Source organism: Stenella coeruleoalba (assembly GCF_951394435.1).
Source record: "Stenella coeruleoalba genome assembly, chromosome: 6".
Lineage (NCBI taxonomy): Eukaryota > Metazoa > Chordata > Mammalia > Artiodactyla > Delphinidae > Stenella > Stenella coeruleoalba.
This window is the reverse complement of record NC_137151.1, coordinates 64,899,268-64,915,548: the sequence shown is the minus strand read 5'-3', so window position 1 is coordinate 64,915,548 and position 16,281 is coordinate 64,899,268. Positions and strand designations below refer to the sequence as shown.

Below are 16,281 nucleotides of genomic sequence, written 5' to 3'. Positions count from 1 at the left end.
TTTTGCTTATGAAGTCCATTGGGATAGGGGAGCATGTGTCAGGGGTTCGGAGTCTTGGCTCACACACAGTCCCGGCATTGCCCCCATGTGAGTCTGGGTAACTTACTTCCCTGTCCCCCGCTACCCAGGGACCCCAGCTTTCCCCTTCCCACTCCTGCCTAGTGACTACTGCTGCCCTGGGTGCAAACACGGAAAGAGATGGGATTAGATATGCACAGCCCACGGTGTCTCAGTGTGGGGTATAGGGATGCCACCTGCACCCTGGGCTGGCAGTGTCCCAGTGCGTTTGGTGGATGGCTCAGTGGGGACTAGCCTCTTGCTTACCCCAATCCAGGTACCTAGTGTGTCTTGGAGCAGAGACTGCAATACACTGGGAGGTCCCCTGTCCACCGTGGGTTGGGACAGTGGGCCCATGGAAAGGGGAGAGGCCTGTCTCAACTTCTACCCCGGCCAGAGAAGGGCAGACATGTTAGCCCAGGAGCTAGCAACTAGCCGCTGGCGACTAGCAGCAGCTAGTCAGCTGTGTGTGCATTAAGTCACAGGGTGGCGTTCCTGGGTACCTGTCAGGATCTGCCCTTGCCTCTTGTGTATGCCTAAGGGGGCATGGCATTAAATACCAAATTAAAAAAAAATCTGGACAGGTCAAGAGAGAAAGAGACTGTGCAAGGAAGGAAAAAGCTTTCTATTTTTATGCCTTTAATGACACTTTTTTGTGCTTTCTGAACAGGGGGCCCTGCATTTTAGTTCTGCACTGGCCTCCAAAACTTACATAGCCAGGCCTGTAAGGAGTAGATTTTAAGGGTTTTCACACTTGAAAGATGATAACCATGCCCTTCTCCAAGGTGACCTGGAACCATGGCCAAGGCCAGAATGCTGGACGAGCACTGTTCAAAGTCTCCAAATCCTGCTACTTGTATTCTGGTCAACTGATCTGTTACTTTTTCATCTCACAACTAACACTGGAGAACTACAAAGAATTCAAGGAAAAATAGTTCCAGCTTTGGCTGCATTTATGTCCAAAACCTGAGGCTTCTGCTTTAATCGTGTAGAAACTTCCAAAAGAATCACCTTGGAAACCAAGAGAATATGATCATTAAAATTAGCTAGAAGCAAATATCCTCCAGAGCAGTCAACCTGCCTGCAAAATCCTTTCATTACCTTTATAGAGAAAATTTCCCCAGTAACCATAATAAACACAAAGCAAGGGAAATAAAATGTCCACTGCAGGATTTCTAAAGGGAGGTATACATTTGGGTAGAAAATTCATTTTTCATGCATTTAGAGTAGTTCACAAGGTAAATACAAATATGTTGTCATCACATTAAAAAAAATGAACCTTGTAACTCCCTACACATCAGCTTTTCTAGAGGGGTAAAAGGTGTTTGCTGCAGTAAACTGATATATTAAATAAAAATGCAAGTTTCTTCTTAACATTTTCTTCCTTTAAACACTATAGGATATGAGCCCCTTCAGGTTAGAAACTGGCAATCTAAAATCATCTCACGTCTAGGAATAAACCTACCTAAGGAGAAAAAAGACACGTATGCAGAAAATTATAAGACACTGATGAAAGAAATTAAAGATGATACAAATAGATGGAGAGATATACCATGTTCTTGGATTGGAAGAATCAACATTGTGAGAATGACTCTACTACCCAAAGCAATCTACAGATTCAATGCAATCCCTATCAAACTACCACTGGCATTTTTCACAGAACTAGAACAAAAAATTTCACAATTTGTATGGAAACACAAAAGACCCCGAATAGCCAAAGCAATCTTGAGAACGAAAAATGGAGCTGGAGGAATCAGGCTCCCTGACTTCAGACTAAACTACAAAGCTACAGTAATCAAGACAGTATGGTACTGGCACAAAAACAGAAATATAGATCAATGGAACAGGATAGAAAGCCCAGAGATAAACCCACGCACATATGGTCACCTTATCTTTGATAAAGGAGGCAAGAATATACAGTGGAGAAAAGACAGCCTCTTCAATAAGTGGTGCTGGGAAAACTGGACAGCTTCATGTAAAAGTATGAAATTAGAACACTCCCTAACACCATACACAAAAATAAACTCAAAATGGATTAAAGACCTAAGTGTAAGGCCAGACACTATCAAATTCTTAGAGGAAAACACAGGCAGAACACTCTATGACATAAATCACAGCAAGATCCTTTTTGACCCACCTCCTAGAGAAATGGAAATAAAAACAAAAAGAAACAAATGGGACCTAATGAAACTTCAAAGCTTTTGCACAGCAAAGGAAACCATAAACATGACCAAAAGACAACCCTCAGAATGGGAGAAAGTATTTGCAAATGAAGCAACTGACAAAGGATTCATCTCCAAAATTTACAAGCAGCTCATGCAGCTCACTATCAAAAAAACAAAACAACCCAATCCAAAAATGGGCAAAAGACCTAAATAGACATTTCTCCAAAGAAGATATACAGACTGCCAACAAACACATGAAAGGATGCTCAACATCACTAATCATTAGAGAAATGCAAATCAAAACTACAATGAGATATCATCTCACACCAGTCAGAATGGCCATCGTCAAAAAATCTACAAACAATAAATGCTGTAGAGGGTGTGGAGAAAACGGAACCCTCTTGCACTGTTGGTGGGGACATAAATTGATACAGCCACTATGGAGAACAGTACGGAGGTTCCTTAAAAAACTAAAAATAGAACTACCATAGGACCCACCAATCCCACTGCTGGGCATATAGCCTGAGAAAACCATAATTCAAGAAGAGTCATATACCAAAATGTTCATTGCAGCTCTATTTACAATAGCCAGGACATGGAAGCAACCTAAGTGTCCATCAACAGATGAATGGATAAAGAAGATGTGGCACATATATACAATGGAATATTACTCAGCTATAAAAAGAAACAAAACTGAGGTATTTGTAGTGAGGTGGATGGACCTAGAGTCTGTCATACAGAGTGAAGTAAGTCAGAAAGAGAAAAACAAATACCGTATGCTAACACATATATATGGAATCTAAGAAAAAAAAAAAAAGGTCATGAAGAACCTAGGAGCAAGATGGGAATAAAGACACAGACCTACTAAAGAATGGACTTGAGGATATGGGGAGGGGGAAGGGTAAGCTGAGACAAAGTGAGACAGTGGCATGGACATATATACACTACCAAACGTAAAATAGATAGCTAGTGGGAAGCAGCCGCATAGCACAGGGAGATCAGCTCGGTGCTCTGTGACCACCTAGATGGGTGGGATAGGGAGGGCGGGAGGGAGGGAGACACAAGAGCGAAGAGATATGGGAACATATGTATATGTATAACTGATTCACTTTGTTATAAAGCAGAAACTAACACACCATTGTAAAGCAATTATACTCCAATAAAGATATTAAAAAAAAAGATGTTAAACCCCCCAAAAATAAAAAATAAATAAAATCATCCCACAAAACTAAAATTCCATTTATTCTACTCTTTTTCCTAAAATTCCATTTATTCTACTCTTCTTCCTAGCAGAGATGTTAAGAACACCAGGTGCTTTCTTCCACTTTTCCAGGAAAAATACCATTTTTAAAAGAATAGAGGGGGAAACCCTAGAGAATCCTGGCAGAAACGAAGAACATAAAATAAACAAACATGTTTGAATATTTGAATTAACAGTCTTAAGACAAGAGAGAAGCAATACAAAATGTTAGCAATACAAATACCAAAAACGGAATAAAATTTGCTTAACATGGCCAAATCACATCTTAGAAGTCTGAGTAATTCTCCCAGAAAAATGAAAGTGGGAAAAGGAACACACGATACTTCTCATAGACTGTTATGCTCCTTTTCTTCTTTCTTGTCCACGAAAGGGTAAGACAAGAGAGAAATATGAGTAAGAATCAGCTTTTTGGATGCTGTGATTTGCTTAATTTTTTATGGCCTTAGCTTGAGGGTTTCTGACTTATGTCTTCCTCCCCTTTTTGTTCTTAAGGAAATACCAGCTGGCAGTGGATGGCGATCTTTCCCTCTGTCTTCCTCCCTGCCTCCTCTTCCCATTCCTGCTTTGGACTTTAACTCTCACCAGAGCGATCATCTCCTCTCCCGTTTTCTTTACAATGAATCTATACTTTATAACTCTCCTGACCCTCGCTCCTCATGTCTTCATATTGCAGCTCTTCTCTCCTTCCATTATTCCCTTTTGTTCACCTGCTGTATATCACAACTGCTAGAACATATGGACAATGTTATAAGCAAACCAGCGCTTTTTCTCACAATACATTAATTATATTCCTCAGCTCTCCCCAAAGTCCCATCCAACTGTTATACATACATACTGCTTCATGTCACGTGAGATTAAGAGGCACAGAATTAGACCAACCACCATCTAATCTGGACTGTGCCTCACAGACAAGCTCCTCACATCACCTTGGGAGTAAACAATCAGGTCTCAAACACACCCACGTGTATTTGGTTTCTACGCTTTTTGGTCTAGTCACGATGCCTGTGTGCTTTCCGAGAGGACACTTTCACACACGAGGCTAGTCAAATGTTAGTGCTCAAACCCAAGAGAGAAGGAACTGAATGATTTCAGATTGAGAACAGTGGTCATGACAATTCATATCCCAGAAAAGGACAATCATACCTTTGTAATTGCAGTAAAAACCTTTTCCAGAATGGCATTTGGCTGGGCTATTTGTGGTCCATTGGCCTGAATGTTGAGGGCTATGGCACATGGTTTGGCTACAAATCTAAAAAAAAAAAAAAAAAAGACACAAGTTATTCTCTCTATAGATGTTCTTAATGTCATCAGTTAAACATTACTCAACTGTCCCAATAAAGTGTCGACAGGATTTTATGGGTAGATATTGTCAACATTCATATGTCAGTACCTTTAAAGCAGATTTAATTTTTTTTTTCCTCCTTTAATCTCGCAGCAGTAACAGTAAAAAAAAAAAAACCCTTTTAAAATATTGAAACCTCCTGATACTCAAGTTCTAATGAGACTGAACAGATAGAAAGACTATCAAATGACAAATATAAATCTGTGTGAGATACATAAACCAAAAAACCACGATTTTGAAATGACAATTTACATTCTTCTTACTAACAAGTCATGTTATATTTTTACTATAAGAAAGTGTTTACTAACCATCTGATTATACATACAGAAAGTATGCTTTTGATCAACCCTAGTCCAAAAATTCGCCATTTTTGTCTCTATGATCAAAGTGTGCTATGTTCAGACCCAATTCCTTAGGACGTCTTAAAATTCTCTATGCTTATTTGCTTCTTTCTCATACACAATCATGAAAGGTGTCAAACAGCACGATGTCCCAGCCAAGCTGAAAAGTCTGAAATGGTTATAAGCATCAGCTACACCGTTTTTATTGTAAGCAAATGGTTATGTCAAGAAGAACAGGAAGACTTAGCTGCATTTCTGGCCGTGTTTGATGTATGAACGAGGCATGGGAGGGATGCAGGTAGAGGGCATGGGGCCCCAAAAGTATGATGATGTCTCTAAAACTTTTTTAAAAAGAAAAGCATTACAGTTGTTTTAGACTAAATGGTCCAGAAATAAGGTGCGATACATGTTCCTTTCTAGTAGTGACATTTAACTTTTTCTATAAATACAAATAATATAATAACATATGAAAGTATGATCCAAATTAATTTAATGTTGGCCAAAAGCAACTGATAAATATACAAAACAGGGGCTTCCCCAGTGGCGCAGTGGTTAAGAATCCGCCTGCCAATGCAGGGGACACGGGTTCGAGCTCTGGTCCGGGAAGATCCCACATGCCGCGGAGCAACTAAGCCCGTGCGCCACATCTACTGAAGCCCGCGCACCTAGAGCCCATGCTCCGCAACAAGAAGCCACCGCAATGAGAAGCCCGCACACCGCAATGAAGAGTAGCCCCCGCTCGCCACAACTAGAGAAAGCCCACGCGTAACAACAAAGGCCCAACGCAGCCAAAAATAAATAAATAAAAACAAATAAATTAAAAATACATATATACAAAACAGATCATGAGTAATTCTTAGATGAGGCTTCTTTAATAATAATGAATAAGTTAAAGAACAGTAGACAAGGGAGGAATTTTTTTTAAGGGGGACTAATGATGTTTACATACATGGTAACACATAATATCCCACTGGGTTCTATTTCAAGTAAAAGACAAAAAAATGTATTCCAACAGGAGAATGGAGAACTATACGTGCAAGCCTAAACCAGGAAAGATACACACAGAAAATGCAATATAAATCCTGTTTCACTGGGCTCTCTGGCACGAAGTTAGGAAGAATAAACACCCTTTCCTAGTATGTATATCTAGAAACTGGAATTTTCCTAAACTTTTGCATTCTCAGTTCTTCGTAACATAAAATTTTCTAAAACATGTTACCTATGCCCCTACCTTCTTAAAGAGAAGTGTAGTATTTTTTTAAATAAGTTTGGGTCTTCACTGTGAACAGTAATCGTGGAGCTATGGATGTAGCTAGTGGAAAGAAATAAAGTTTGATGGGCAATGAGCAGAAGAATGTGCAGAACCTGTTCCCTTGACAAAGTTTCCTGCTTCATGGTTATCTGCCTCTTCATCATAAGGTATAATGCGGGGTGTGAAAAGACATGAGATCAGCAAAAGTTTTTTTAAAAAGGTAAAAATTAGCTTGGTATAAAAGCCAAAATCAACACTTCCAATGGTTGCCTTCTACTCTTCCCTGTTGGATTTCTCCCCAGCCCTCCCTCGTCTTCCCAATTCCCACAACTTCTGAAACACTGCATTCAAATTCCCTTTCGGAATTTGGCATCATCATCCTTGGAACAACCTCCTGTTCTAGTACATGGTCTGCTTTCTTCTTCTAAAGAGCGAAGAGTCTAAATGCAAAGGCTGATCACGTCATCTCTGAATATGCCATGACAATGCCAGGCATACGCAGGAGAGGGTCAAGAAATCTGATCAACTGGCTATCTTCTGTAAATGTGTTTTCACTGTTGCCATCATTGTTGTGAGTACTGTGGACAAATTAACAGACTATCGCTCTGTGTCCCACAACAATGTGTGGGCAGACGCTAGGAGAGTCAAGAAATTCACTCAACAGAATCTCTTCAAAACAACTTCCTCACCTTTGCTATCATCTCCCAGTAACATACAAAAGCATTCAAAAAGGTTCTTTTTTTTTTTTAACATCTTTCTTGGAGTATAATTGCTTTACAATGGTGTGTTAGTTTCTGCTTTACAACAAAATGAATCAGTTATATATATACGTACATTCCCATATCTCTTCCCTCTTGCGTCTCCCTCCCTCCCACCCTCCCTATCCCACCCCTCCAGGCAGTCACAAAGCACTGAGCTGATGTCCCTGTGCTATACGGTTCTTTTAGTATGTTATACAATATAAGGTTTTACACCTCACTCCTCTTTTAAACTTCAAACCACTTTTTTGAAACTCTTCTTTAAATTTCCAGCACTAATAACAACAACATCTTGAAAAAGGCATATCCCTTGGTCATCAAGCTTATGAAATTTTGATAATCAAAATTATCAAATATATATGATGCTCTGTAAACATATTTTTTAAGCAGTGTCTAAAGGATAGGTGGGAATTATCTCTGCTACTGTCTGGCTACAGAGCCTTAGTTAGCTTCAGAAATTAATCTCTCTGTGCCCGATGTCCTCATATGTAAAAAATTATAGTAATTACATAGGTACATAAGTTGTGTGTATGTACAAACACACGTATATGTTAAAACACCATGTTACATGGTCTCTTTGTCTAAAATCTTTGACGGGAGCCATGTGTATGGTTTCCCACCACAGCATTTACACACCGTGACTCTCTGGGTCCAGCAACACACTAAGCTTCAGCTACGTTGTGTCAAGCCATGTGCCTTCAATAAGCTCCGAAAGTACCAAGCGAAAAAGAAGAGACCAGAAACCAAGACAGGCAACTGAAAAACACAAGGGTCATCAGGTAGAGTAACCACTTACCTCAGTTTACCCTCACAGTCTGGTTGTCCCAGCATCATTATTAATGGTACCACCTTTACTGACAAAAGCATCCCTGCTTGCTATTCTGCCACAATAATTTAAGTGTTCCCCATTTGGGCAATAAATTAGCAAGCCCCATCATCAAGCCTCAGACCTGAGTCCACACCAGCAATGCCTTCAGGTTCTGAGCCCATCCACACCTGGCCTTCTCTCAGGACTCAAACCTCCCCAGCTCCCCCATCAATCTCCACGGCCCTATAGGGTGGTGTGCCCACACTTATCACAGGAAGAGTTGCTATGTATATGTGTATCCCTCTTCCCTGTGTGTGTGGTCTCTTTCATGGAGGCTGGAATGACCTTAATGACACTTCCCATCTCCAGGGGACCCTAACACACCAACCCACTTACTCTCCCTCAACCAGATGAGGCAGGATTATCACCACCCGCACTTTGCAGAGAGGGTTAGAGAGGCAAGTATCCTCTGCCTCCAGGGCAAGGGAAGCAGAGGACAGGATACTTCTTTCCCAGGAAGGTCAATGTTATCATCAGCTCCCCATCTTAATTTACTGGCCAAGCTAAGTCCCCAGTTCTGAGGATTTGTGGAGCGGGGTGGGGTGTGAGGAGTGACAGACAAATTTAACAGAATTTATCTCAATGTAAAGGTTGAAGATTTCTACAGTTTAAATGGTCCATGATGGGTATGTACAAGAAATCAAACCATTTCAATGCTTTGAAAGAAGTTACTATGCCATAGAATATTTTTATGAAATGCCTGGCATACTGTGGGCACTCAATGAATACCTAATCAATGAATGAACAAATCAGCTAAAATACAATGGCAGGTACCCGTCCTCTTTTTTTCATACCTGTCCTTTTTTTTCCTTCTTTTTTTCAATACCCACATCTACTCAGGGTCCTCATTTGGGACTCAGAGGGTAGGAGACTGACCACTCAAACTCGAGAAGCTGTTTCTATCATTTCCATTGTCCCTACAACGTCATAGCAGCCCTACCAACCTCTCCCTAGGCATTCTCTTTTCAACTTATCTAGCACAGACAGCCAAACACTTAATTTCCAAGATTTAAAAAACTTCCTACTGTACAGCACAGGGAACTCTACCTAATGCACTGTGGTAACCTAAATGGGAGGGAAGTACAAAAGGGAGGGGATATCTGTATTCATATGGCTGACTCGTTCTGTTGTGCAGTGGAGGCTAACACGACATTGCAAAGCAACCAGACTCCAATAAAAATTAATTAAAAAAATATTTCACAAGACAGGCAGAAAACATCAATTTCAAATCCCAAATGAGAGAAGAAAGAAGATATAATTTTTACCTTCCTAAAAGTATTATATGATATATATACATAATATATGATATATATCTTATGTAAGATTATATGAAAATAAAAATTTTATTTGTTTATTCTCCAAAGAATTTGTGTATCACTGCTGGCATTTTTTTTTTTTAAAGAGAGCATATTAGACACCAAATAAAACTCATGACAAAACTACTGTAATTTTAACACCTACTGTCATGGTCCATTAGAGAAACGCTGGATTTTTTTTTTTCTCCAGTGCTGGCTCTAACAGAAGTAAGGTCACAAAAACTGTCTTTCACAAGGGTTGTCGTAGGAGAGAGAGAAACAGAATGAGATAGACAGAGGGTGGGGTAGAGTACCTACAAATATAATAGTTGAAAGGGAATATGTACTTTTGAGCTTTGATGACTGCCTCTACCAGGAAATGCTCACCTAATTACTTTTTTAATCAAAGGCAGCAACACCATCTTCGAAAGATCAAACATCTATGAAGTACTTACATATAGTATAACATATTTGACAGTAAATATAAGGATGTAAGCTTTGAAAAATACTAGTCTCAATGTAAAAGCAGAGAAAACACCTAAGACATTCCTACTTTTTAGTTCTATTTAACATCATGTATTTGTATTATAAACATGAATTGAATGTCTCTACACAGAGCACCAAGGTACACTCTAGGCTGTGGTGTGCTTAAAGGTATACACAAAACATGAAGTGATTCTTGCACTCAAACACCTTTACACTATGGAAAAAGAGAGTGATCAAAAAAAAATTGTTTACAGGGTACACGTCAGTTCTAATCACTTAATACTATGTAATCATCTTCAGTGGGGAGCATGGCCAGAGACTTAGTCCTTCCTGACTCCAGCATTTCCTACACTTTTCAAAGTAGCTGGATGGCTGTGGTGGTGGACACACAGACCTACACATGTGATAAAAACTGTACAGAATTAAATCACACGCACACAACGTACAACTGGGGAAATCTGTGTAAGCTTAACAGATTGTATCAATGTCAATATCCTGCTAGTGATGTCATACTATAGTTTTACAAAAGGTTACCATTGGGGGAAAGTAGGGAAGGGACCATGAGCTCTCAGTGTATTCTTTCTTACAACTGCATGTGAATCTACTGCTATCTCAGGCAAGATACTGATTAAAAAATACTTAAAAGAAGCATTCTGTTTTTGACATGGAGAAATGAGCTCCCAATAAATCAATTTTTCATCCTTAAAAACTCTGCAAAACACGCCAAGCCCCTAAAAACAAAACCAAACTACTTGAGGGCTCTGGAGATGGAATAAAATCAAGTAGACTTTGGAGGGGAGTAAAAAGCTGGAGCAGGAAACCAGCAGAGAACAAGCTCCCGTTTACTTATTTATATATTTAGTTTGCAGCTCAACTCTGAGATCAATCACAGCAGCAGATAAAGCTTTGACAGGAAAACACACTCTCTTGTCTAGCTGCAGGGACCAGGAAAGGAGCCTGGGGAAATCAGATAGTGGCTAGAGAACCACAAAAGAAAAAAGCCAACCTCTAATTCTGCATATAAATGAAGTTATGGCTGACCTCAAACCACATATGTACAAGGTAAACTGAGAGCAGGTAGGAGCTGAGGTTTAAAGAACTGAATGGAGATTGAAGCCATGGCCCACTGCAGGCCTGACAGGCTACAATTTGAATCTAACTGAGCAAATTGCTTGTTAACACAAGACATCTCAACACTCTTCAGAGCAATGCAAAAAAATCCAGAATCTCTACAACATAACTCTCACAATGTCCAGGATACAATCTAACATGTTGACAGAGAGCAAGGAAAATATGGCCCAATTTTAGGGGTAAAGACATGCAAAGACATTCAGTGAATCTGAAGATAGGGCAATGGAAATAATGCAATCTGAGAAAGAGAAAGAAAAAAAATGACAAAGTAAAGAAACACACACTGTGGAACAATTTCAAAAAGGCTAACATATGGGTAATTGGAGTTCCAGGAAAAAAGGAGGCAGACTGGGGAAGAAGAAGAAAATATTAGTACTAGAAAGAAATAATAGTCTATAACTTCCCAAGTCTGATAAAAGACATAAATATACAGATTTAAGAAGCTCAAGAATCCCCGAAATAGATAAGTTCCAAAAAAAGGAAAATCTAGACAAAATCACAGTCAAACTGATGGAAACCAAAGATAAAGAGAAAATATTTAAAGTCACCAACAAAATGGCACATTATACACAGGGAACAATAATTTGAAAAACAAAGGACTTCTTATCAGACATCACAGAGGTTCAATGACAGTGAAACAACACCTTTAAAGTGCTGGTAGCAAAATCAAAACCAAAAAAATTGTCATGCCAAAATTCTATGTCCAGCAAAATTTTTCTTCAAAGAATGAAGGTGACAGGAAAACAAAGGGAATTTGTCTACCACCAGATCCCCACTTCAATAATACTACAGAGAGTTCTTTAGGCTGAAAGGAAGCAAAATCAGAGGGAAGCTTAGATCTCAGGAAAAAATGAAGAACATCAGAAATGGCAATATATTGGTAAATAAAAAGTACTTGGAAGGTCTCTGAAATTAATCACAACCAATTAATAACAGATTAAATACTTAAACCCAATTATGAGAAATAACATATGTCCCACCCGAGACTGTGCTGGAAAGAAACCTAAGTATGAACAAGTGAACATCCAAGAAAAAAGAAATGAACAGGGGGTGACTGATTCAATTCATTGCTTGACCACCAGCACCTCCACAGGCTCCAACATTAACCAGTTATGGGTGTGCCATGGCTACAGTCACAGAAAGTATTACAAACGTTAAACTTACGAGAACAGTATAGATTGGATATTGAAAGCTACGTGGGTGCATGTTTAGATACACATGGGTGCATGTGCCTGGGAGAGTAGGTGTATGTGTGGGACTGTGTAATCTACAATTCTAAGATAAAGCTGCTTCCACATTTAGTGGAAAGATGGCCAGGATGGAGACAGGAGACTGATATTTATTGATAGTTATTAAGTGTCAAGTGCTTTGCAATGTTTTATTCTTTTTTTTTTTTTAGTCCAACAACAACTCTTCGAAGTAAATTTTAGTCCCATTTTACAGAAATATAAACTAAATCTCAAAGAAGTTAAAGGATCTCCTCAAGATCTTAACACTTAAATAGTTTAGACAAGATTTAGGCCTGGTCAATCCTAACATAATCTATTAATAAAAACAACATTTTCTCCTTTTCCTAAAATAATAAAACTTGATTAAAAAGGCACTGTTAAAATAATGTGATATAGTCATACACCTTCACTCAGAAATCTCACTTTTAGGTATTTATCTAGGGAAATCTGTCAAACAGAAAAGAAAGCCATAAATGGAAAGATTTTCACGCACCATCATTTTATAATAGGGAAAATGGTAAACAGCTTAATGATTCACTAACAAATGACTCACTGAGTACCTATGATGAGTCAGCCCTGCTTTAAGTGTTGGGGATGCAGCAGTGAACAAAATTCCCTGCTTTTATGGAGTTTACATTCCAGTGGGGAAGAAGAGAGATGAAAAATAAAGTGATGCATGTGATGCAAGATAGTGAAAAGTACTGTAGAGAAAGAGAAAGCCTGCTAAGAAGGATGAGGTGGGGTTGCAATTTTCAACGGACTGGTCAGGGAAGGCTCCTGAGAAAGTGAGCAGATTCCTAAGAAGGTAAGGAAATCAAGTAGGAAGAGAAGTGGAGGAAGAACATTCTGGAAGGAACAGCAGCTAAGAGCAAAGGCCCAGAGAAAGGAGTATGCCTGAGATGTTGAAGACACAACCAGAGGGCCAAAGAGGCTAGAGCAGAGTTAGGAAGAGCAAGAAGAGAAAGGTGGGGTCGGAGCAGCAAGGCAGCCACATCTTCGTACCTCGTGCACTACATGAAGGACTTCGGTTTTTACCATGAGTGAGGCAGGAAGCCACTGCAGGACTCTGAGAAGAAAACCTAAATGAGTGATTTATATTTAAACAGAATTACTGGCTCCTCTCCTGAGAACTGACTAAAGGGGAGCGAGAATGGGAGCAGCCAGGCCAACTGGGGGGTTGCTCCAGTTATCCTGGCGAGAGATGACAGTGGCCCAAAGGGAGTGGTGGCAAAAGAGGTGGTGAGCTGTGGTCAAGTCCTCAAACTATCTTGAATGCTGCGCTCACAGCATGCACTGGATTGAATGTGGGATGAGACGGGAAGAGAGGAATAAAGGATGCCGACTGGTCTTTGCCCTGAGCCCTTGGAAGGATAGAGTTAGTCTGGGGCTAGTAAGTGTGAGGTTAAGCTTATAAGCTATTAGGCTTATACGTGGAGATGCTAAGTAGGCAGTTGGATGGAGTCGTCTGGGGTTCAGGAGAGGTTTGGGCTAGAGATACAAATTTGGTGTCATCAACCTACAGATGCCACATAAAACCATAAGACTAATGAAATCATCTGGGCAGTGAGAATAAATAAATATTTCATACCCTTCGGGCTGATAATGCGACATATAGCCGAGGATTTGGAGAACAAGAATGCCAGAGAGAAAAAGATGGCGGAAGCAGGGGTCAGAGAGGAGAAAGGCTGGAAGATACTATGCTTCTGGTTTTGAAGGTGGAGGAAAGGCTACGAGCCAAGGAATGCAGGTGGCTTCCAGATGCTGGAAAAGCCATGTTAATTTTAAAAAGTGATAAGTAAAAAAAAAACCTGATATCAAAACACTGTACCATTATCACTGTACCATTTGCCAAAAATTTTTAAATTTTGATAAATTCCAATACTGGCAAGAGTAAGAAGAAACAGGTACTCTGGTAAACTCTTGGTGGGTGTCTAAACTGGTGCAATCTTTGAAAGGCAATTTACCAGTATTTAGCAAATTGTTGAACTGCCTAAGCCCTTGTGAGCATTACTAGTTATATTTCTCCTAGAAATTTATCCCCCAGATATACTGGCATTTTTTAAAATAAAGTTGATTGCGGTACTGCTTAAAATAACAAAAAAGACAGGAAACAGATATTAGAAGGAGCCACATGAAATACGGCACATCCATACAGTGGAATTCCATATGACAGAATGAGGTAGATCTGCTATGCTTCAAGACATAATAGTCAATGCAGAAGGCAACACACAGCACAACAAGTATAATATCTCATTTGTGTGCTTAAAAACAACACTGTTTTCAGGAAGAGCAGTGAGAAATCGTTAACAGTGATAACTTTGGGGGGTTAGGAAGCTTAATTTGCATTTTATACTTTTCTGTATTATTTAAGTTTGGTCATATGTATGCTTTATATTTATTTTAAAGGTAAACAACCTTTACATGTGTTCACTGAATATTTAATAACATGGAAAAAAGCTCAGAAACAAGAGGTACAATAATGTTTATATGCTGACTACTTCTCTATACATATAAATTTCTAACACATGAAAGAAGTTGAAGATGGGCTATTGCCAGATAATAGGATCGTGGCTTACTTTAACATTCTCTTTTATGCTTTCTTATGGTTTTCAACATCTTAAAATGAGGATGCAAACTTTTAACACCAAAAATAAAAAATAAACAGCTTTAAAAATAGAGATGAACTGAATGGTCTCTATGCCAGGTAAGACTCAAAACCTCAGTAACACCAAAACTGAACATGGAAAGCCCTACGACAGCCGCAATTCAGCTAATTCCATGGACCTCTTGAAGCAAAGGACTCCGCTGTGACTGAGACAAGGGAGAGAACAGTATGTAGAATAAAAATAAAATGCCATTTCAGTACCTTGTCAAGTAGAGAAAAGGATGAAGTTCAATGGCACACCAGAATATATGAAATGGCATGAAATCACTTCAAGAAAAATGTTACCAACATTAACTAAATACTCCAAGAGAGTTCTGAGATGCCTCCAGAAAATAATTGCTTCTGCCTGTGCCTGGAAATGCCATAGACCTTCTCTATTCCTTCATCTATATAATGAAAATCATAATTACACTCTGTTCATGTCGGGAAATATTTCTAAATCATTGGCATCTTGAGACTAACTGGAAAGGGACAGAGATAGGGGAAGATGGCATGCAGAGCAGCAGGCAGGCAGAAGACAATTCTCTCCTTGGGAAAAAATATGAATTTGTTTCTAGGTAGAGTAGAAAGGAAAATTCCTTTCGAGCAAACCCATATCCGAAGTGAATCTGCTCTGAGCTTGGAATGTTGGAAAGCTCTTTAACATTTCTGAACCCTAGTTACCACATTTTAAAAATGGAGCCAATAAAACCTACTTTGCAGAATGTGCGAAGACTGACAGTATTCAACATTTGGAAAATATTCAATAAGTGCTGGCTGGTCTTAAATTCTCACTACAAGGAGCATACATTTCACACATTAGGAGGACCTCTCGTCTGTGCTGCTCAGTAAGCTGTAGTGGGAAACTTATGGGAAAAACACAAGGATGGCAAAAATTCATGAAAGACCCAGAAAAGTTAAGAGCTTACTATGTCACCTGGTCCAGCCTCCTTTTTCCAAGCCAAACTTTCTCTCTAGAGAGATCATTCAAAAACTTCCTTCAAGCATGAAACCTCCCTGTACATTTCTTTGCAATTTCCTGTGAATCTATAATTATTTCAAAATAAAAAGTAGGGAAAAAAATCTTCCCTTGGTATCCTAGTTTAGTTTTTCATCACGTTTGACTCAAAATGTTCTTCCCGCATCATTCTTTCGAGCTGAAATATAAACCCATTTCCTCTTTTCTCAGCCCTCTGGAGAAATGGTACAGTCAATAACCTCCTCAAATATTTGAAAACACTGATGAAGTCATCCTGCATTCTTCTCTCCTCAAGAATAAACAGTGCAGATCCCACAAACCCTTCCTCATCCATCTTTTTCTGTCCTCACTTTAAATTTTTATTTTTTAGCATTTTAAGGGTTCTTTTCTCAATCTAACTGTATTCTTTTCTCTAAGGGTGTAGAAGAGACCCTTAGACAATGGCTGTTTTTATTAATAAATAATCATGGGAG

The 16,281-nt window shown here is 39.2% G+C and overlaps 1 protein-coding gene across 1 annotated transcript in view; it reads right to left on the bottom strand.

Annotated features, from left to right (window-relative positions):
- Positions 1 to 16,281, bottom strand: part of CERS6 (ceramide synthase 6) — a 320,859-nt gene that overhangs the window by 227,527 nt on the left and 77,051 nt on the right. The window contains exon 2 of the mRNA XM_079924293.1: positions 4,627 to 4,732. Coding sequence (XP_079780419.1) covers positions 4,627 to 4,732 — 106 coding nt within the window. The remainder of the gene's footprint in view (positions 1 to 4,626; positions 4,733 to 16,281) is intronic.